At 43.2% G+C, this 21,979-nt stretch overlaps 1 protein-coding gene across 3 annotated transcripts in view; it reads right to left on the reverse strand.

The window, feature by feature from the left end:
• CDK13 (cyclin dependent kinase 13) overlaps positions 1-21,979 on the reverse strand; it is a 220,760-nt gene that overhangs the window by 133,409 nt on the left and 65,372 nt on the right. For all 3 annotated transcript variants that reach the window (XM_070727748.1, XM_070727747.1, XM_070727746.1), the window contains one exon: positions 17,765-17,935. In XM_070727748.1, coding sequence (XP_070583849.1) covers positions 17,765-17,935 — 171 coding nt within the window. The remainder of the gene's footprint in view (positions 1-17,764; positions 17,936-21,979) is intronic.

Genomic DNA, 21,979 nt, shown 5'->3' on the forward strand with positions numbered 1-21,979 from the left:
CAATCAAGAGAATGTGCCTCATAATTGGACAACGGTTTTTCTTGTCCTCCCCCCCTTTGGTAGTGGGAACATGGAGGGAGGCAAGTGGGGGGGTGACAGGGATAAGGAAGGGGGAAAAAATTAAACCAAGGGCAAAACAACAGGGGGAAAGGGTTATTTTGGTATATTATGATTGAGTGTAAGATAACGGTTTTAAATGTGAATGGTTTGGGATCAGATTTGAAACGTTTTAGGATATTAAGGATGGCTAAGCAACATAAGAGGGGTATTATGATTTTGACAGAAACACATAAAAGACGGGGAGGAAGGGATTAATTTATTAATGATAGAAATTGGAAAGGGGTATATGAATCTAGAGGAACGCAAAATAGTAGAGGTACGGCGATTCTTATTCATCAGAGGGTTCCTTTCGAAGAGGTTGGAGTTCAGAAAGACAGAGAAGGAAGGTGGATATTTGTTAAAGGGAAAATTAATCAAAAGAAGTTGACATTAGCAGCAATTTATGCCCTGAATGTGAAAACAACACAATTTATAATAAATACTAAGAGGAAGTTAGACAACTTTATGGAGGGCTCAACTCTTTTGGCAGGAGATTTTAATATGCAATTAACAAATGGGACTGGAAACAGTAGGACGCTACATTTAAACAGACTTACCGTATTTTTCGCTCCATAAGACGCAGTTTTTTTCCTCCCAAAGTAGGATGAAAAATCAGCCACGTCTTATGGAGCGAAGATGCAGGCAGGGAGGGGGGGGGGGAGGCGCTGGAGCAGAGGGGGGGGGGCGGCGATATACTCATCTGGAGACCGCCGCCTCTGTCGCCGCCTCTCCTCTTTCCAACCCCGAAGAGAGCCGCGCCTTTCGGCCTCTGGAAGTGCTGGGCCGGGGGACGCCTCCACCCCGCAGGTTTAGGAGGCGGAGCGGCACCGGAGGAGCGTTGGCGGTTCCGAGCCTTTGGGAAGGCTACGGGAATCGCTTCAGGAGGCGGGGAGGTCTCGAAGACCAAAAACCCAGCCAGTCGCTCGCAGCCGGCCGCCGCCTGTGCAAAGTTTGGCTGCGAACTCGGCTGGCTAGCTGCTGCCTGGCCCCCTCCCTCCCGGAAGAGGGTCTCCCTTCGCACCACCAGCGGTGCTCCCCCCGCCAGCCAGCCAAGCCCCGCGCCCGCCGGAGCCGGCTCTTCGCTCTTCCCCCGCTGCCCGCCGCGTTTGCAGGAGGTGGGGAGGGTCGCCAAGGCCAGGAGGGACGCCGCTGCCCCCCCTTCCCTCTCTCCGCCCGCCGCTGCGCCTCCTGCTGAGCCCCCTCGGCCCCGCGCGGCGCCTGTTAGAGGAAGCTGCCTTGTCCCGGCCAAGATTCGGGGGCGAGGTCGTCAGGGTTTGAGGGGCCCTAAACCGCCCACAGCAGAAAAACAGAAAAAATAAGGGAGAAAGAGAGAGAGAGAAAGGAAGAGGAGAGATAGAAAGGGGGAGAGAGAAAGAGGGAGAGATAGAGAAGGAGAGAGAGAAAGAGAGAGATACAAAGAGAGTGAGTGAGAGAAGGAGAGATAAGAGAGAGAAAGAGGGACAGAGAGAAAGAAAGAGAGGGACAGAGAGAAAGAAAGAGGGACAGAGAGAAAGAAAGAGGGACAGAGAGAAAGAAAGAGAGGGACAGAGAGAAAGAAAGAGAGGGACAGAGAGAAAGAAAGAGAGGGACAGAGAGAAAGAAAGAGGGACAGAGAGAAAGAAAGAGAGGGACAGAGAGAAAGAAAGAGAGGGACAGAGAGAAAGAAAGAGAGGGACAGAGAGAAAGAAAGAGGGACAGAGAGAAAGAAAGAGAAGAACAGAGAGAAAGAAAGAGAGGGTCAGAGAAAGGGAGAGGAGAGATAGAAAGGGGGAGAAAGAGGGAGAGATAGAGAAGGAGAGAGAGAAAGAGAGAGATACAAAGAGAGTGAGTGAGAGAAGGAGAGATAAGAGAGAGAAAGAAAGAGGGACAGAGAGAAAGAAAGAGAAGAACAGAGAGAAAGAAATAGAGGGACAGAGAAAGGGAGAGGAGAGATAGAAAGGGGGAGAGAGAAAGAGGGAGAGATAGAGAAGGAGAGAGAGAAAGAGAGAGATACAAAGAGAGTGAGTGAGAGAAGGAGAGATAAGAGAGAGAAAGAAAGAGGGACAGAGAGAAAGAAAGGGACAGAGAGAAAGAAAGAGAGGGACAGAGAGAAAGAAAGAGAGGGACAGAGAGAAAGAAAGAGGGACAGAGAGAAAGAAAGAGAGGGTCAGAGAGAAAGAAAGAAAGGGACAGAGAAAGAAAGAGAGGGACAGAGAGAAAGAGAGGGACAGAGAAAGGGAGAGAGAGAAAGAGAAAGAAAGGTAGAGAGAAAGAGGGAGAGATAGAAAGAAAGAAAGAAAGAGAGAGGGGGGTTTGTTTGTATATTTTCCCAATTCCCCTAGGGCAGTGTTATTGTAATAAATATTTTAGCCTACTTTTTGGCTCAAAATATTTTTTTTCTATTTTCCTCCTCTAAAAACTAGGTGCGTCTTATCAGCAGGTGCGTCTTATAGAGCGAAAAATACGGTAATATGGTGGATCTTTATGCAGATATTTCAAACAGAAGTACATATTATTCAGCAAGATATATTAATGAATGGGGGGCAATATACAAGTTAAAAAAGTAGATATTAAAAGTATTTGGTTATCAGATCATACCCCACTATTGGCAGAATTGGAAATAGGTCAGGTACGCAATCAAAGAATTTGGAGATATAATGCAATCGTAACTGCTGGTGAACAAGATAAAGATAAATTGGAAACAGAGTTATGTGAATATTTTAGAATTAATGATGTGGGTGGAATTAAACAATCAATTGTGTGGGATGCATGTAAGGCCTTTATGAGGGACAATGTATATGTATGGAAGCAGATATTAGGACGAGGTGGGGTAGAGAAAAGAAAATGAAGATAAGGGAAATAGATTTGATACAAGAGCAGTTAAGATTAACTAAAAGTAGAGATTGGTATATTGGTATATTGAAAAAGAAACAATTGATGGTGTATGACGCGATCCAATGGAACAAGATGAGAATGATGATGCGACAAAAAATATTGAGTTGGGGGACAAAATCAATGCAGCAAATGGCCAGATTTTTGAAGAAGAGGAAAGAAAAATCATGTATTTTAGCATTGAGAGACTCTAGTGGAGAGGTTAGATATGGTAAAGAGCAGTTAGAGAAGATAATGGGGAAATATTATGAAGATTTGTATAGAGAGGAGCAGGTGAAGATAGGAGTCCTCAATGTTGGGAAAATAGTAAGTGAAGAAGATAAACAAATATTGAATGCAGAAATTACACAAGATGAAATTGCTAGAGTAATTAAAGGGTTAAAACAAGCCAAAGCACCGGGCCTGGATGGGTTTACAGGGGAATTTTATAAAACTTACATGAATGTATTGTTGCTGCATTTGGTGAAGCTGTTTAATAATATATTGTTAAATTGTGATATCCCGCAGACATGGAAGCTTTCAGAGATAGACCGTTGAACTTACCTGAACGGTCTTCTCGATGCACTGCGAGGAGAGTCCAAGATGGGTGATACTTCAGCCTGATTGGTTAGGAACTGAGTTATATTAGAATAGTAATTAGCTCTGCCCTGTAGCCACCCCCAATAGCTCAGTCAATAAAAACGAAGGAGTAGTGCAACAACACAACTTTATTAATGTACTATTAAAGAAAAACTGAGCCCCTGGTCCAACTGGCCGGGTTGGGTTTGGACTCTCCTTGCAGTGCATCGAGAAGACCGTTCAGGTAAGTTCAATGGTCCTTCTCCAATGCACTGCAAAGGACAGTCCAAGATGGGATATACCCAAGATCAAGATAACAGGGCGGGAGACGGCTGGACCAGGGGCGCATGTGATTCACACACCCTCTGCAGCACTCTCCAGCCAAAGGCCGTATCCGCGGACCCGAACGGTCCAGTTTGTAATGTTTAATGAAAGTGTTCGGAGTGGTCCATGTGGCTGCTTGGCAGATGTCCTCTAAAGGAGCTTGTGTGGACCACGGCGCTGATGTTGCGGCGCTCCTCGTGGAGTGAGCCGTAATGTTTCCAGGTACTGGTAATGACCGTGACTCGTAGACTGTCACGATGCAGGACTTCACCCAACGGCTAATCGCCGTAGAAGATACCTTAGCCCCCATAGTGGATGACGCAAAGGACACAAACAGGGCTTCCATTTTACGAAGAGAAGCCGTTCGTCGAATGTAAACTTTCAAAGCACGCCGTACATCCAGTTTGTACCAACGCAGTTCCAATGGGTGTTTCCCATGGGCGCAGAAGTCCGGTAGGATGATATCCTTGGATCTATGGAATAGTATGTTAACCTTCGTCAGAAAGGTTGGATGTAATAATAAAATTACCCTATTTGGATGGAAAATGCATAGATCTGGTCTGACCGACAGAGTTGCCAGTTCGGGCACTATCCTGGCCGACGTGATGGCAACTAGGAAGGCCGTTTTAAGAGATAGGAGTCTTAATGAGATGTGGCGGAGAGGCTCAAATGGTGGGGCGGTCATGGCATCCAAAACCGATGTAAGATCCCATGAAGGAAATCTATGTACTGTTGGAGGGCACAGATTAGAAGCCCCCCTCAGGAAGTCCCTCACCCAGGGATGATGGGTCATGGATCTCAAGTTGTCCATTTTAACAATGGTGGAGATGGCCGCTACCTGTCCGCGTAGAGTATTAGGGGCCAGTCCCCTGTCTAGTCTGGATTGCAATAATGCTAAAAGATTCTCCATGGATGAAGACTGTGGATCCACCTGGCTGTTTGTGTAAAATTGACAAAAGGCTGCCCAAGTGGTCTGATAAATTCGAGCGGTTGAAGGTCTCCTTGCTGCTTGAATGGTTAAAATCACCTTCTCTGGAAGTGAAGCCCCTCTCATTCTGTCCCCTTCAAGTGCCAGGTGGTCAGTTTCCACCATTGAGGGTCTGGGTGGAGTACTGACCCGTCTGAGGGAAACACGATGGCTCGGAAGGTGCCAAGATGGGGAGATGGAAAAGTCCATCAGATCCGCAAACCATGGTCGTCGCGGCCAGTATGGAGCAATAAAGATGACTTCTGCTTGTTCTGCTATCAGTTTGGTGATCAGCTTGGGGATAAGGCACACTGGTAGGAAGGCGTACAGTAGCCCTCCAGGCCACGGAATTTTGCAGGCATTGACCCCCTCGGCTCCCAGTCAAGGGAACCGAGAAAAGAAGCGAAGAAGCTGTGTATTTTGCAGAGTGGCAAAGAGGTCCACAAGCGGTGTACCGTACCTGTTGTTAATGTCCTGAAATGCGTTTGTTGTCAAGTGCCATTCCGCTGGATGAAGGGTGGACCTGCTGAGCCAGTCTGCCTGTACATTGTCCACTCCCGAAATGTGTTCTGCTCTCAGATAGAGAAGATTTGATTCTGCCCAAGTCCTGCATTAATCTGCCCGATCTCGTCCCACCTTGATTGTTTATGCGGGATTGAATGGCCACATTGTCCATGAAAATTAACACGTGTTTACCCTGACTCTTGAGTCTGGAAAGCTTGTAGGGCCAAGAACATTGCCCTCAACTCTAGGAGATTGATATTGATCTCCGACAGATCCTCGAGTGTCCATAGGCCTTGTGCCACCTGCGTTTCAGAGTGGGTCCCGCAGCCCGTAAGGCTTGCATCCGTGGTGATAACTATTTCCTTCTGTTTCAGAAAGGGGGAGCCCCGCAGCAGTGCTGCTCATTGCCACCATGGGAGGGAACGTCTGACCCTCCTGGGCACCAATACCAGGTGTGATGAGTGACTGGAACGATTTCGTTGAAAAGGCAGGAGGAACTACTGGAGTGATCTCGTATGCAGGCGGGCCCAAGGACGATGTCGATGCAAGAGACGAATGTCCTTAGCACCTGTGACCGAAAGGCCAGGGACAGCCGTTTCTGGTGACGAAGAAGGTTTACCATGTTCCGTATTTTCTGTTGACGTTCTTCTGAAAGATATACCTCGCCCACAGAAGAGTCTATCACCGTACCCAGGTGACGGAGGCATGTGGTCAGGGTCAGATGGCTTTTGGGCAAGTTTATTGTAAACCCATGCTTCCCCAAAGCTTGGATGGTCAAGTGCAGATCCTCCAGTGCCCTCTTGGGGTTCTTTGACAGGATCACGATGTCGTCCAAATATGCCATAAGGTGTATCGAGTGGGGTCTGAGGGATGCTGTTAAAATGTCCAAAAGTTTGGTAAAGGTCCTCGGGGCAGAAGACAACCCGAAGGGCATCGCCCGGTACTGATAATGATGTCCCTCGATGCAAAACCTGAGGTACTTCCGGTGATCGGGATGAACCGGTACGTGGAGGTACGCCTCCTTCAGGTCGATGGAGGTCATCCAGTCACCTTGCCTGATGCCTGAGAAGATGGTCCATAGGGAATGCATCTTGAATCTTACATATTTGACATACAGATTGAGTTGCTTTAAATTTAGAATCAATCTGCATCCGCCTGAGGCTTTGGGCACTACAAATACTATCGAATAGTACCCTAGTCCTCTTTGGCTTGGGGGAACAGTCTCTATGGCCCCGATGTCAAGTAGGTGTTGTACCTCCTGGCGCAGGAGGTCCCTTTTCTGAGGACAACGGGTCCATGGGCATTGGAGGAAGCGTTGATGAGAGCAGAGAAATTTGATCCTGAGGCCTTGGGATACTGTGGTGAGGGCCCAAGCATCTGTTGTGGTACCCTCCCAAGTCCTGGCAAATGATTGTAGCTGGCCCCCGATAGGGATCTTTGATTCCAAGTCACTTCTGTCCTCGGAATCCCCTCTGGTTGATGTTTCTGAAGGACTTCCTGGCCTGTTGATATTGTCTACCTCTGCCTCCAAATCCTCCTCTATCAGCCCTGAAGGTTCCCTGGTTATACCCACCTGAATATGACCTTGGGTTTTGGGTGTTTGCCAAGAAAGTTTCTTGCCGAAAGAGCTGCCTACGAAGAAGGGTGTCTGGCGCCTGTCTGCCCGTCTGGCGGATTTGGGCAGCACCTTTCGTTTGTCCTTATCTTCTATAAGGACCTTATCCAGCGCCTGACCAAATAGTTCCGTGCCATGGAAGGGTGCTGAAGCCAGGCGCCATTTGGACTTAGCGTCTGCTTGCCAAGATCTCAGCCAGAGCAGACACCGAGAAGCCAAGGTTGTCGCCATTGCCCTAGAAGCGAACTTGGCTGCGTTCAGTGTGGCATCTGCTGAGAATTCTGATGCGAGGATTAGCTTACTAAGGTCCTGTCGAAGCCGATTGTCCTCTGGTCCCACCTTAGCCTGAATATCCTGGAGCCAGAGAATACAGGCTCTGTTAAAGAAAGATGCAGCTGAGGCCGCCCTGAGTGACCAGGAGGCCATCTGATGTCTCTTGCGGATCAGGGTTTCCGCTCTTCTGTCATCAGGTTTTAGTCCCTCAGCCAGCTCTGATGGGACTACCGCATTTGACGCCAGGCTTGCCATTGGCTGGTCAATGGTGGGGAACGCTAGTAGATCTTCGATCTCAAAGGTGTAGAATAGACGCTCCGCTGCCGAAGGCCCCAGCGTCGCTGCCGGGTGCTGCCAAGAGCGCTTAATGCCTTCCATAAAAATTTGGGAAGATGGAATGTGGCATGATTCCTTTTGCGGTTCTGAAAACAGTCTAGCTGCTGGTTGCAGCCCGGCAGCCACCTCCGATGGCTTGGAGGAGCCTCCCACGTCGGTAATCTGTTTAGCCTTCCTTAAAAGGACATCGAACAGATGGGGTTTGAAGAGTGATATAGAAATCGGCAGCTCGGATGGAGGATTTTCGTCCTCAGACAGTTCGCACTCTTGATCTGTGTCTATCTCCCCTTCATCCATCTCAGACATTTGAGGGAAGCAAGAGGGCCAAAGGTCCCTTCTAGGAGGCCTGGGATGGCCAGTGTTGACTGTCTGCTGTGTGCCCACCGACAGCCATTGAGTGTATGGATTGGTCAGCATCTCTTGGAATGCCGGGGGCATGGTCTGCCACGCATTGTTGGTGCGAAGGCCTGCTGCCGATGGTGTGAATGTCGCTGATGGGTAATAAGAACTAGGGAAGGCCTGCAGCGGTTGGAACAACTGTTGGGCCTGCGGTGGAGCAATTTCTGGCCACTGGCTGGTATGATGTGGACCACCGATCAGGTGACAGGTCGGCACTGTGCGCTGATGCCCTAGACCCCATATGAGTCCCTGGGGAACTCGTGGGAAACCACTGAGGTAAGGCTGATTGAGCCAAGGCCGGGGCCTGTGGAGAAGGGGATTGATGCAGCGAGGCCTGCCTCTGGGCGGCCTCCAGCTGTGCCTCCAGCACTTTAATCCGCTTTTCTGCTTCCTTTATATCTCAGGAGGAAGTCTTTGACTTAGCCTTGGAGGGATGTCCCTTAGCGCTAGGACTTGGAGTCTTCTCCCTCCCAGCTAAGGATTCAGTGGGAGTGCTGGATGTTTGTTCAACCATACTATCGTACTCAATATTGTCTTCACAAGACTATATCGAGTGTGCTGGCACCCTGAAAATTACAGGAAAGTAGAGATAGGCTCTTATGCAGAGATTCCTCTCACCGAAGGTCTAATAACTCGCTCAAAATGGCGATCGTGTGCCTCAGGGTAGGTGTGGCCACTTTCCTGAATTCAAAATGGTGGGCACCATATTGTGACCCCCCAAAACAAGCGCGCTTTCCTCAGCTCTCAAAATGGACGGCGCTGCTTGTTTCCCGCCGAAACAGCCATTTGAGACAAGCGCGCTGCCGCCACGGCGGCTCTTCAAAGTGCGCCTGTCTGCTGACTTATAACCATTGGCGCGGCAATGGCCCTTCAGTGTTTTCAACATGGGAAGCGGCCAATTGTTGCCGCCGCCGCCACGCCGTCGCGCTTATCAGCGGTGAAGCGGCTGAAAGATTGGAGCCACTGTAAACAGATTTCTCCTCACCCAGAGGCCTCCGTAAAGTCCAGTAAGAAATTTTCGGGAAATAGGAGGAAATGGTGGTGGGGTGTCTCTGAGAAGTCAACCCTTTATCTCTAACAGCTGGAGAGGTTTGGCCACGGAGGCTAGGGACCTCAAGCTTTCCAATGGCTCTGATACCAGGACTAGACGCTGAGGAGGGGTATGGCCACGGAGGCTAGGGACCCGACCTAGTGAGAGCCAGTCCCCTGGGCAGTGCTCTCTGGGAGCAGGGGCCCTGAGGAGGTAGATGAGTCGCAGGCTTTACCCAGGGAGGGCAGGGGCCTGGTCTGTTCTATTCTTCTTCCATTTCATGCCTATAAGAAAAAACAAAAGAAGGAGAAATTTATTTTATTATTAACATTAAACACATAAATAAAACAATCATGCTTTAACAAGAAAGGAAAATTCTAGTCCCTATCACTACGACTGAGTTTTTAAGACTTGAGCTATTGGGGGTGGCTACAGGGCAGAGCTAATTACTATTCTAATATAACTCAGTCCCTAACCAATCAGGCTGAAGTATCACCCATCTTGGACTCTCCACAGCAGTGCATTGGAGAATGTATTATATGAATGTATTGTTGCTGCATTTGGCGAAACTGTTTAATAATATATTGTTAAATCGTGATATTCCGCAGACATAGAAGCTTTCAGAGATTGTTATTATCCCAAAGATGGATCGAGATATAAGAGAGCCTGGGTCCTACCGTCCTATCAGTTTGGTAAATCAAGATTATAAAATATTTATGACAATATTGGCAAATAGACTAGAAAATATTTTACCAAAAATAATTGAAGAGGATCAATGTGGATTTGTGAAGGAAAGGAAATTAGATGTGTATAAAGCTTTTGATAAAGTTAACCATAGCTATTTATATAAACTATGTAAGGAACTAAATATGGGGGATAAATTTTGTTTAACTATAAAAGAGTTTCATAAAGGGAATGAAGCATATATAAGAGTGAATGGACAAAGAACGCAGAGAATTAAAATATTAAGTGGCACCAAGCAGGGATGTCCTTTATCTCCAAAATTATTTGTAATAGCAATAGAGATCTTAGCTAATAGGATAAGACAAGATATTATATTGACCCAAACCCACTGTTCACTGTAAGCTGCGCGCACATGCGCACCTCCCAAAATACACCCCCGCGCACCCTTTTCCATGGGCGTGCGCTCCCCATCCCCCTGCCAGCCAGCGGGGGGCGGGGAGGCGCCAGCAGTAGACATGGGTGGAAGGAAAGGGAGCCGCAGCCGCCCCTGCCTCCCCACAGTGCCTCCGGCCCCCTCGCACCCCTGGCCTCACAGCACTGCCCCCCGCCCGCCCAATCCGCTCCCTCTCCAGGTTTCTCCTCCTCCGCCTCCTGCCTTGGGGTGCGACTTCTCCTGCGGCGGTCGCTGTAGCAACTGCGGCTTCTTCTCCTCATCTGCGCTCCCAGCAAGGGGGCTGCGAGAGAAGGTTTTCTCCACGCACTTCGGGAATGCCCGCCCCGCCCCTCTCACAGCCCCTTCGCTGAGAGCGCTTTCGTCCCGGACTTTCAGCAAGAGGGCTGCAGTAGAGGCGGGGCAGGCGTTCCCGAAGTGCTTGGAGAAAGCGATCTCGCAGCCCCCTCACTGACAGAGAGAGGGAGGGAGGGAGAAAGTAAGTGAGAAAGAAAGGGGGGAGAGAGAGATAGAGAGAGAACAAGAGAAAGAAAGCAAGAGAGATAGAAAGAAAGAGTGAGAGAAAGTAAACAAGAGAGTGAGAGAGAAAGAGAGAGAGCAACAGACAGAGTGACATAGAAAGGAGAGAGAAAGTGAGAAAAAGAGAGAGGAAGAGGGGGAGAGAGAAAGAGAAAGAAATGAATCTTGATTTAAAGCATATGGTAAAAAGCACCCAAATAATAACAGAGAAAAAAACCCCAGCCGTTTGTGTGTGTATGTGTGTGTGTATGTGTGTGTGTGTGTGTGTTTATGTGTGAACTCTTGAACCATTTCCAATAGCCCTCACCTGTTACTGGAAACGGTTCAAGAGTTCACACACACACACACACACACATGCGCGCACACACACACACACACAAGGGGGGAGGAGACGGATAGAAAAAGAGGAGAAAATAGTAATAATAGTAATAGATTTTGGTTTTGTTTCATTATTAATTTCTTTTAATAAAAAAGAAGGGAATTTTTTTCTTTCTTATTTATTTTATTTATTTATTATTTGGATTTGTATGCCGCCCCTCTCCGAAAACTCGGGGCGGCTCACAACAAGTGAAAAGACAATCCAATACATAATCCAATTAATTAAAATATTATAAATTTAAGAAAAACCCCTATACTAACATACACACACACACACAAGCATACCATATATAAATTCAACGTGCCCAGGGGAAGATGTTTAGTTTTCCCATGCCTGACGGCAAAGGTGGGTTTTGAGGAGTTTACGGAAGGCAGGAAGAGTAGGGGCAGTTCTGATCTCCGGGGGGAGTTGGTTCCAGAGAGTCGGTGCCGCCACAGAGAAGGCTCTCCCCCTGGGGCCCGCCAACCGACATTGTTTAGTTGACGGGACCCGGAGGAGGCCCACTCTGTGGGACCTAATCGGTCGCTGGGATTCGTGCGACAGAAGGCGGTCTCGGAGATATTCTGGTCCAGTGCCATGAAGGGCTTTAAAGGTCATAACCAACATTTTGAATTGTGACCGGAAACTGATCGGCAGCCAATGCCCTCCCTCCCTTTCTACTTCTAGGTTGTCCAGACCCAAAGGGACAGCCACTCAAACACTATACTTTTCCGCCAACACCGAAAAAAAATTAGAGGGAACATTGCCCAGACCCCGATTGAGATGATTAAAGGTACAAGAAATATTTTACAAGAGTTTAAACAGGAATCGGGACTGTCTGTTAATATGGAAAAAATCAGAGATTATGTGTTTAAATACAGGTCCGAGAGAACAGATAGAAATTAGGAAAGAATCAAGGTTGAAATTAGGACTAAAAAAAATCAAATATTTGGGAATTTGGTTATTGAGAAACCCAACGAAAATTGAGGAGGTGAATTATAGATTAATATGGAGGAAAATGTTGAAACAGATGAGGAGCTGGAAAGAGAAAAGGCTAAGGAGAATCTCTAAAATAAGAGCTTTAAAAATGATGATAGTTCCCAAAATGATGTACCTATTTCAGGTGCTGTCAGGGGGGCTATCAACATTTAAGTTTAAAGAGTGGGACAAAAAACTTAATTACTGGATTTAAGAAGATAAGAGACCAAGAATAAGGAAAAAGTGGTTAATTACAAATGAAAAAGTCCTTGTTTGGAGCTGTATAGGGAAACTTTTCATTTTTTAAAAATTTTTTTTTTATTAAATTGCAAAGACAGACAAAACATACGTTACATGTAACATTTAGTGGAGCAACAATCGCTCCTCTCAAAATAGAAGTCATCTTTATATTTATAATAAGTAAAAAATAAAAAAATAAAATAAACTAACTTTATCATTAATTATAAAATACTTGGATATATAAATTGTAAGATAATAAGTAAAAAACACATTTAAAAATATATAGAAACATTTAAAAATATATAGAAATTTTAAAATTATGACTTGAAATGAACTATGAAGAAAGAAAAAAAGAGAAATAATATAAGAGGAAAGAAGTTTATCTTTATATTGTTAATAATCACTGTCTAATACAATATAACTACTAGGTACAAATATATTTAAAATAGTGTAAAAATAAGGTTATCTCTGTTTCTTTGTATCCCACCAGATATATACCTTTTGCCAAACCTCATAAAATTCTGATTCTTCTTGATTTTTCAACCTTCTTGTCATCATGTCAAGCTCAGTGTATTCTAAGACTTTCTTAAATATATTTGGGGTCTCAAAGTCTTTTTATTTTTGAGCAAAAGCTATCCTAGCTGCTACTAAAATGTGGATTATTAAATAATATATGTCTTTTTTGTATTTCTTATTTGAAATGCCTAATAAAAAGAATTCTGATGTTTTCTTAATTTCTTGCTGGGTTATTTCTTTTAGCCATTTTTCTATTAAATTCCAGTATTCTTTTGCTTTTGGGCATGTCCACCTACGTACCTATTTCTTCCTTACATTTCCAACAATTGGGTGACGCAGTTTGGAACATTTTTGAAATTCTATAAGGCGGCAGATGCCATCTATAAAACATTTTGATTTGATTTTCTTTAAAAGAAGTTGACCTTGTTATTCTCCAGTTATGTGTTCATACTTTTTCCCAAGTATTTAAGTCTATCTCTTTGTTTAAGTTTCTACACCAGCTTATCATATTGTCCTTTAATGTCCATTCTGTATTTTTACAATTAATTAAAAATTTATATATTTTTCCAATTAACTTCTTTTGATTTGTTGTTAATAATTTACCTAAAATGTTATTGTCCTTTCTAAGTATATATGTTGTTTTATCTTTCTGAAACCTAGACTTTATCTGTGTATATTACCACCAATCTATAATAATACCTGTCTCCAGCAATTCCTGTTTCGTTTTTAAATTCCACTGATTATCTACTAAGTCTTTATATTTCTAGATCTTGCCTTCTTGTATTAAGTTTGGGTAGGTTATGGCCGGCAGAACATTAAGTAGGCACTGTTGTACATATTCCTGGTCAGTTGGAGGATGATGAAGAGCTTGATGACTCTGATACAGATAGTTTTTATGAATTAGTGGTAGAGAATAAAAATGGAATTTCTTTGTTTATGAATCTTGCATTCAGTAAGTGTTATTTGCAATATAACTAAAGTTCTACCAGAAACCAGAACAGGTACCGCCCCCTAGCTGCCCCAGGAGCTCAGTTTTAAAAAACGAAGACACAGGAAACGTAAACAGAATTTATTCAACGAACTGCAACAGACAACTAGAAAAATATAGAAATAATACTAAATAACTACGATGAAACTGTAAATTGGACCAAATGTCCGGGAGGGTTTGGACTCTCCTTGGAGTGCATCAAGAAGACCGTTCAGGTAAATTCAACAGTCCTTCTCCAATGCACTGCAAAGGAGAGTCCAACGTCGGATGTACCCAAGCCTACGTTCAAAGAAAGGGAGAGGCCTGGACTAGGGGCTCAGGAGAAATGCATACCCTTTGAAGAACTCGCCTCCCGAACGCCACTTCAACCGAAGCAAATAAATCTATTTCGTAGTGTTGTATGAATGTGGATGGTGCTGACCAAGTGGCTGGCCTACAAATGTCCTCAATGGACGCTTGTGTTGTCCATGCGGCTGAAGTGGCTGCACCCCGGGTAGAATGGGCAGTGACTCCTGCTGGTGGAGAGCGAGAACTTGCCTTATAAGCTTCCACTATACAGATCCGGAGCTAGCAACTAAGTGTCTGTGATGATACTCTGAGGCTGAGGCAGAGCCTCCATTTCCTAAATGAATTCGTACGCCCGATATAGATTTTTAACACTCACCATACGTCAACTTTTTTATTATTATTATTATTATTATTATTATTATTATTATTATTATTATTATTATTATTATTTATTAGATTTGTATGCCCCCCCCCATAGACTCGGGGCGGCTTTGTGCCATCTAAGTTCAGAAGTATGGTGACCGCATGTGCAAAAGTCCGGCAACACAAGCTCCTGCGTCCTGTGGATTAACGTGTTAATCTTTGGGATGAAGGCAGGTTCTAGATGTAATACGAGTCAATCTGGATGGAAGATGCAAAAATCAGAGTGCACAGAAAGTGCTGACAAATCCAACATGCGTTGAGCCAAAGTTATGGCCACTAGAAAGGCTGTCTTAACAGATAACAATCTCAAGGAGATTGTCCTCAGTGGTTCAAAGGGCGGACCTGTGAGAAATTGTAAGACAGATCTCAAGTGGGATAACGATGGGCAGGTGAGGAATGCTTGTTGGAAGCTCCCCAAAGAAAATCTCTAACCCATGAGTGGTGGGACAAAGAACGATGGTCGTCGTCCTTCAGAATAGTGGAGAGGGCAGCCACCTATCTCTTTTGGGTGTTGGGAGCCAAACCTTTGTCTAATCCAGTCTGGAGGAATTCCAAAACTGGAACCAGGGAAGAGTCTTAAGGGTCGAGATGCCTTTTGTTACAGAAATAACAAAAGGTGGATGTTGCTTGGTAAATCCTTGTCGTAAACGGGCGTTGGGCTGCTTGTGTAGTGGAAATAACCGTCTCTGGAAGTTGATGACGTCTCAATCTGTCCCTCTGAAGTGCCAGACGGTTAACTGGAACCATTGGGGTTCTGGGTGAAATACGAACCCCTGGCTGAGAGAGATTTGATAATCTGGAATCCTCCATGGAGGGGATACTGATAGGTTAATCAGGTTGGAAAACCAAGGGTGGCGAGGCCAGTGCGGAGCCACTAGCAACACTTCCACCTGTTCCGACAAGATCTTGTCTAGTACCTTCGGAATGAGGCATGTATGGGGAAAGGCGTAAAGGAGACCCCTTCTGCTCCAGGTGATGGGAAGTGGGAGAAAAACCTTGGAAGCTGTGCTTTGAGGTGGGTTGCAAACAAATCCACTCTCGGGGGCCCAAACCGATGAACTATATTCTGAAAAAGTCCGGGATGTAAGCGCCACTCCGCCGGATCCAGTCAGACAGCAGAAAGAGCTAACGCCCTAGTGGAATAGTACCTTAGGTGTTATCTGAGTTACCAGCAGAGCAATTGGGCTGAATTGCTGCCTTTTGCAGAAGTAGCGTACAATAATTCTATACACAGCAGCACGGGACTAACCCCTTTGCAGGTTACCAGTGGTCAAGATTTCGTTCCCATGCTGGAACTACCTACAGAACCTCCCTCGTCTATCACGTTGGTGAAGTGGATGGAGAAGCTGAAAAGAGGATAGGAGGATAGCAAGAAGGCACTGATGGAGGCAGTGCAAGCCTACAAGAAACAAGTAGATAAGCACCGATCTCCCCAACCCCCTTTTTGAGTGGGAGATAAAGTTTTCCTGTCTACTAAATACATTGGTTAAGGCTGCCTTGCAAAAAGCTAGGCCCAAAATTCCTGGGCCCTTTCCCAATTGTGAAAGTAATCAACCTGGTGACAGTGCAGCTGGCACTGCCTAGAATCCTAGGGAGGATCCACCCTGTATTTCACTGCAGCCTGCTTAAGCCGGTGATCGGGTCCAACATTAGGCCACATGCACAACCGCCCCCTTTCCCTGTAGTAATTCAGGGGGAACCCTACTATGAAGTGAAAAAAAATTTGGATTCCCGCATTTTCCGGGGAAATTTGCAGTACCTAATTCGTTGGAAGAGGTACCCTGTGTCGGAGGCTACCTGGGTAAAGAATTGGGATGTCAGTGCTGATAGATTAGTCAAGCAGTCCATGAGAATTATCCGAACAAGCCAAAGGGTCCCGGAGGGAGTAGGTAGGATGGTCTGGAACAGTACTAACCCCTGTACTTATTCTATAGTTACAGGAGACGGGTTTTGCAGAAAGGGAAGCCACCTGTTGGGCCCAAAGTAATTATGTGAAGTCAAAGGTTGGCCTGACACAGTTTGCTAGTGATAGAGCAATGGGCGGGAGTGAGAGAGAGAGAGAGATATGCTACCACACATTCATTTCTGCAAATGCATAGTAAACGAACACAGGAAGGAATCAGGAATCCTGCATAGGATTGGCCCTCATGACTGCACTTGTGGGTGTGGGGGTGTGAGATGGGGTTTTGACCCAGATGTAATCTAAGGGACTCAGAGTTGGAATGATCCAAGTCGAATCCAGACTTGGCTGTTAATAAATTGTACGCTGAGAGAAGCACAGGTGTGGAAATGATTTATTTATCAGAATGCTATTTGGTTCGTTAACATAAGGCCCTTTAGCATAATTGGCAGTAGAAAACCTTGTTTTTAAAAAATGGGCCTGTCTCTGCATTTCTGAGAAAAAGGAAGGATGTCTGCCAGGAAATATTTTAGACAAATATGATTATCAAATACAAAGAATTGGGGCAAAGTAACCTTTAGAAAGGATAAACAAGATGATGTGGAAATCATGAATATACCAATTAAAGAGTAATTGTCAATGATTGATAAAGTGGGAAAGTCCTCAATGGAAAGTTTGGAAAGATCCAAACAAGGGAAAAAATGCCGTGAAAGCATTGTGATAATATTCCTAATATGGAGATGAGGGAGGAGAAGTTGGGGTGTGAATAAGAAATTAAGAAGCCTATAAATGATGTGCTGTTTTAAGCAAATCACCCAGAAAAAGTGACTTTCGGGGTCCCGTTATGCATAACTGGTTTATTTTGTATTGACTTTATTTGAAAATATTTTTTCCTGCTTTTACTTTGCCTGTTCCTGGAATTTTTCTCACAGGAGAAAAAAGGTAGGAGGGGGGATAGAAGTAGAAGGAGGGGAGTGTGAAAGACTGATGAATAAGAGCTGAAAATAGATGTGAAGTAAGACATTATTTATGATTGAATGATTTAAAATGTATGTATATTTGTTATTGATATATTTTAAGGTATGCGTGTATTGATATATAAATGGAATTTGTGCAGAAAAATTTAAAAAAATTAAAAACAAAATTCAACTTAGTCATAGAACTAGACTAGAGTAACACCCCCCCCCCCCCCAAAAAAAATCCTGGACTCTCCTGACGATGCCATGGAGAACTCATGGTCTCCCAGGACTCTAGCATGATGCAAAATGAATTAATCCAGGCAAAAATTAAAAGCATTTAACATATTACTTTTATGTATAATAAGAAGGGAAACAATAAAATTCAGTGTATGCCATGTTTTTTTAAATCAGCAGTCTTTTTCCCAGAAACAATCACAAATTACCTTACAATTACGTACTGACAAAATAAAGCTTATGAACATACCTTTATCTTTCTTGAAATCTAAAGCATCTTCTTTATCTGTCACTATTTCTTTCATGTTGATTATACTTGGATGATTTAGTTGTCGAAGAATCTTTATTTCCCTAATAGCTGTAATAGGAAAACCTTCCTTTTCATTATCCAGCCGTACTTTCTTTAATGCCACCATTTCCCCTAGGAAAATATTAGTTAAACTATTATTAGCAAAAACTAAAATACTGACATATCTGGAAAACAATTTGATAAATATATGGAATAGAAAAATAGAAAAAAAACTATTTGTGACTAACTAATAAATTACAGTATTTTCAATTAAAAATCTCTACAAGCTCTATATTTATCAAAACATAAAGTTCACCAAGGCTTTTTATTTGATTCAGCAAAATCAAGTATTCTATTAATTAATCAAGACTGACTTAACTTTAAAAGAGTTGAACAGCCAACTCAGAATAATAATTAAGTCAAATAGCTAGGAATCAGAAGGCTATGAGTTCTAATCTTACCTTAAACATATAATCGTAGGCCACTCATTATTTCTTAGCCTGAGAAAAAATAATGCCAAACTCCTTCCAAAATTTTGTTAAGTAAGTTGCCAAAAGTATGACAGCCATCAACTTATGACCACAAAAGAACTCCAAATTTCCATTAATAAGCATGGCAGCTACTGTATTTTTCGGAGTATAAGACACATCTTTTTACCATAAAAAAAACTCGGGTGCATCTTATACACTGAATGTACCCCAATTCAGCCAACCCTATCCTTTGACCTCTGCCTCCTGGCAATTTACCTCTTTGCAGCAAACAGCCCAGAGTCTGATTAGCATAAGCAATTGAGATCAGCCACCCGACACACAGCTGATTCAGAATGAAAGTGAAACTAGCTGTAAGGAGTCAAATTGCTGAGGTAGACTGCTGGCAATGTTGGATTGCTGAAACTGCAAGGAGATAAATCAATAACTAAAATATCTATAGAATGTCTATAGATTTATTTTTTAAAGACTGCTTTAGTATTGATCTAGACAACTTAACAAAATGAATAATCTTTTTCTACGTACCTACCTACCTACCTAATTTTGTATGCCGCCAAAGGACTCTGGGTGGCTTACAACAAATAAAAACAATATTTAAAAGAACAATTTAAAAAATAATTACAAAACCATAATAAAAGCCATACATGTTTCAATATCTCTCATTCAGTCAACGGCCCCAGGCCTGCCAGAAAAGCCAGAGCTTTACAGTTTTACAGAAGGCCAGTAGGGTGGGGAGAGTTCAGATTTCAGGGGGTAGCTGGTTCCAGAGAGCCAGAACTGCCACAGAGAGACCCTTCCCTGTGGCCCCACCAGTTGGCTGGTTAATGGAACCTGGAGAAGGCCAGCCCTACAGTCCCTTATAATGTCAAGATTGGAGCCTACTTGATGCAATATTCCAAATTGCAGAGAGAAAGAATTGTATAACTTTAGCAATGAAAAATTACCTAAGTCATAATGAATATGCAAATTGTAATGTAATCTGATTGGCTGACAAAAGTACATAATGCACCTTTGCATAGGTGTGGCTTATGGCATGTGGCTTGGCTTGAAGGTATTGTGGCTTGGAGTGGCTTTGAAATTAGGTGCCTTATGATGGATGAAGAATTGTAGCTAAATATTGTAACTGAGATTAGTAGTTAGAGAATTGTGAGTACTTTGTATATTAACTACTATAGAGATAGTGTAAATAAGTAGTGTAGGTTTGCTACTAAAGAAATATATTTTCTTAAGAAACTCTGCAGTAAATACAGTGGTACCTTGTCTTAGGAAAGCCTCTTCATACAAACTTTTCGAGATACGAACCCTGTGTTTAAGATTTGTTTGCCTCTTCTTAAGAACTCGAGCCCGGGTGCGTGGGCTCTCTTACTGCGCGCGCGCTCTCTTACTGCTGCAGGGATTTCCCCCGCCTTGTGACTGCCACCACCGGGCTTTCCCATTTGCTTGATGCCCCCACCAGGATTCCCCGCCTCCTTTTGCTTGCACCGACAGTCCCAAGGCGGGGAATTCCAGCCGTGGCAAGAACCCGTGCTTCGGCCTCAGACAAGGCTCCCTGGCTCTCACTCCGTGCCAGTGGTTGCCACTGAAATGGAGGACAAAAAAAGTTTTCCTTCACTCAGCAGCATCTCAGCTGGTCCCTCCAGTCCAGACCCCACTGTATCTCGGGCAGGTGGTGGCAGCTGCCGTGGCCCGGCGGAAAACAAATGACGAAGCCATCTGGAGTGGGCCGTCCTTGCAGAGATGTCACCAGGAAGAAGGAAGAGGAGTTGGTCCCGAATCCTCGTGAGCGCTGCAGGGGAGCAGCTCTGTCCGGCGTGGCTACTGCTCCTCGCCCTGGAGCCCCCAAAGTGGCAGGAGAGCAAGTCTTTCTTTCTTTCTTTAATTGGATTTGTATGCCGCCCCTCTCCGAGGACTCGGGGCGGCTCACAGCATATATAAAAACAGAACAATAATGTAAATCCAATTAATACTACAATTTAAAATATGTTTGTATGGCCTATAACAGCAGCGGTTAGGTTATATTCCTATATATAAGCAATTTAATAATAGTTCAAGTTGTAATCAGCTTTATATCTTAATTTGTGAAACTTCTAAAATCTAGTACCATAATGTTCATTATTTACAGCTATTATTTCTCCTATTATCGACCCATGTGTAAAATTCTTTCCAAATATCATAGTAACATGATTCATCTTTATTTTTGAGTTCTTGTGTTAATTTATCTAGTTCTGCACAATCGTATTTTTTTTTTATCATGTCTCTCTCTGTCGGTACATCTTTTTTCTAATTTTGTGCAATACATATTCTAATTGCTGTGATTATATGTTGGATCAAGTAGTAATATTTTTTCTTTTTCTTAGATCTATTATACCCAGAAGAAAGGTCTTTGGTTTTAATTTCAGTCTTATTTTAGTGATTTCGTAAATCCATTATTTAATTTTGTTCCAAATTTTCATAATCTCAGGGCATGTCCACCACATGTGGAAGAAGGTTCCATTTTTATTTCTGCACCTCCAGCAATTGGGTTTTAATTTAGGGTAAATTTTTGCTAGATTGGATGGTGATAAAATGCCACCTATAAAACATTTTTAAAATATTCTCTTTATATGCTGTGGATTTGGTCATTTTATAATTTTTAGATCAGATCGTATCCCATTGTTCTAAGTATATGTTGTGGTCCAATGTTTTTTGCCCAATTAATATTTCCTTTGACTATCTCTGTTTCCATTTTATATTCAATCAGAAAATTGTATGTTCTTGTTATGAAATTCTTCTCTTCTCCTAATATTAATTTATCCATATTTGAAAGTTTCTCTTGAATCAAGATTTTTTTTTGTCTTTCTGCCATTTTGAATAGATTTGGGTATATGGCCACCACGCAATATTTACGTTTTGTTCTATTAGTTGTTGTCTTAATTTAATATTTCCGCCCTCATCTAATATTTGATTATAATTTATCAATTTTTTTAGCTAGGTTGTGTTTGGGTTTGTTAATGCCTCCATGCTAGAGTACCACCTTGGTATTTTTTTACATAATGTTCTTTTTTAATTTTTAACCATGTCATCAGTAATGAATCCCTTATTATGTAGTTTTTTAAATATGTCGGAATTTTGTTTTCTTCGTTCCAGAGGAATCCATGCCATTCACATAATATATCATGTCCCTCCAGTGTTAACATTCTTTCTTTTTTAATTTTTATCCAATCTTTAATCCAGAGTAGAATAGCTGTTTGGTAATATGTTTCAAAATCTGGAAGTCTGAATCCACCTTATTTAGGTTTGTCTTATAGCCATTTTATTTTTATCCTTGCTTTTTTACCTCCCCATACAAATTTGTAAATTATTCTATTTAATTTAATACAAAATTTATTGTTTAACTTTATTGGAATTGTTTGGAAGAGATAGAGGAATTTCGGTAAAATCGTCATTTTAATTGTAGAGATTCTTCCTATTAAAGAAATGAGGAGTTTATTCCATCTAATTAGTTGTTCCTCTACTTTTTTTGTTAATGCGTTGTAATTATCTTCTTTAATTGTATTACAGTTTTTTGTTAATACTATGGCCAGATATTTAACTTTCTTAGCAATTTGTATCTCTAAAGATTTTTCTAATTCTTGGTCTTATTTATAGTTCATATTTTTAGTTATAATTTGGGTTTTTTTGTTTGTTTATTTTTAATCCTGCCACATCA

The sequence above is a fragment of the Erythrolamprus reginae genome, chromosome Z (genome assembly GCF_031021105.1).
Source record: "Erythrolamprus reginae isolate rEryReg1 chromosome Z, rEryReg1.hap1, whole genome shotgun sequence".
NCBI classification, from domain to species: Eukaryota; Metazoa; Chordata; class Lepidosauria; order Squamata; family Dipsadidae; genus Erythrolamprus; species Erythrolamprus reginae.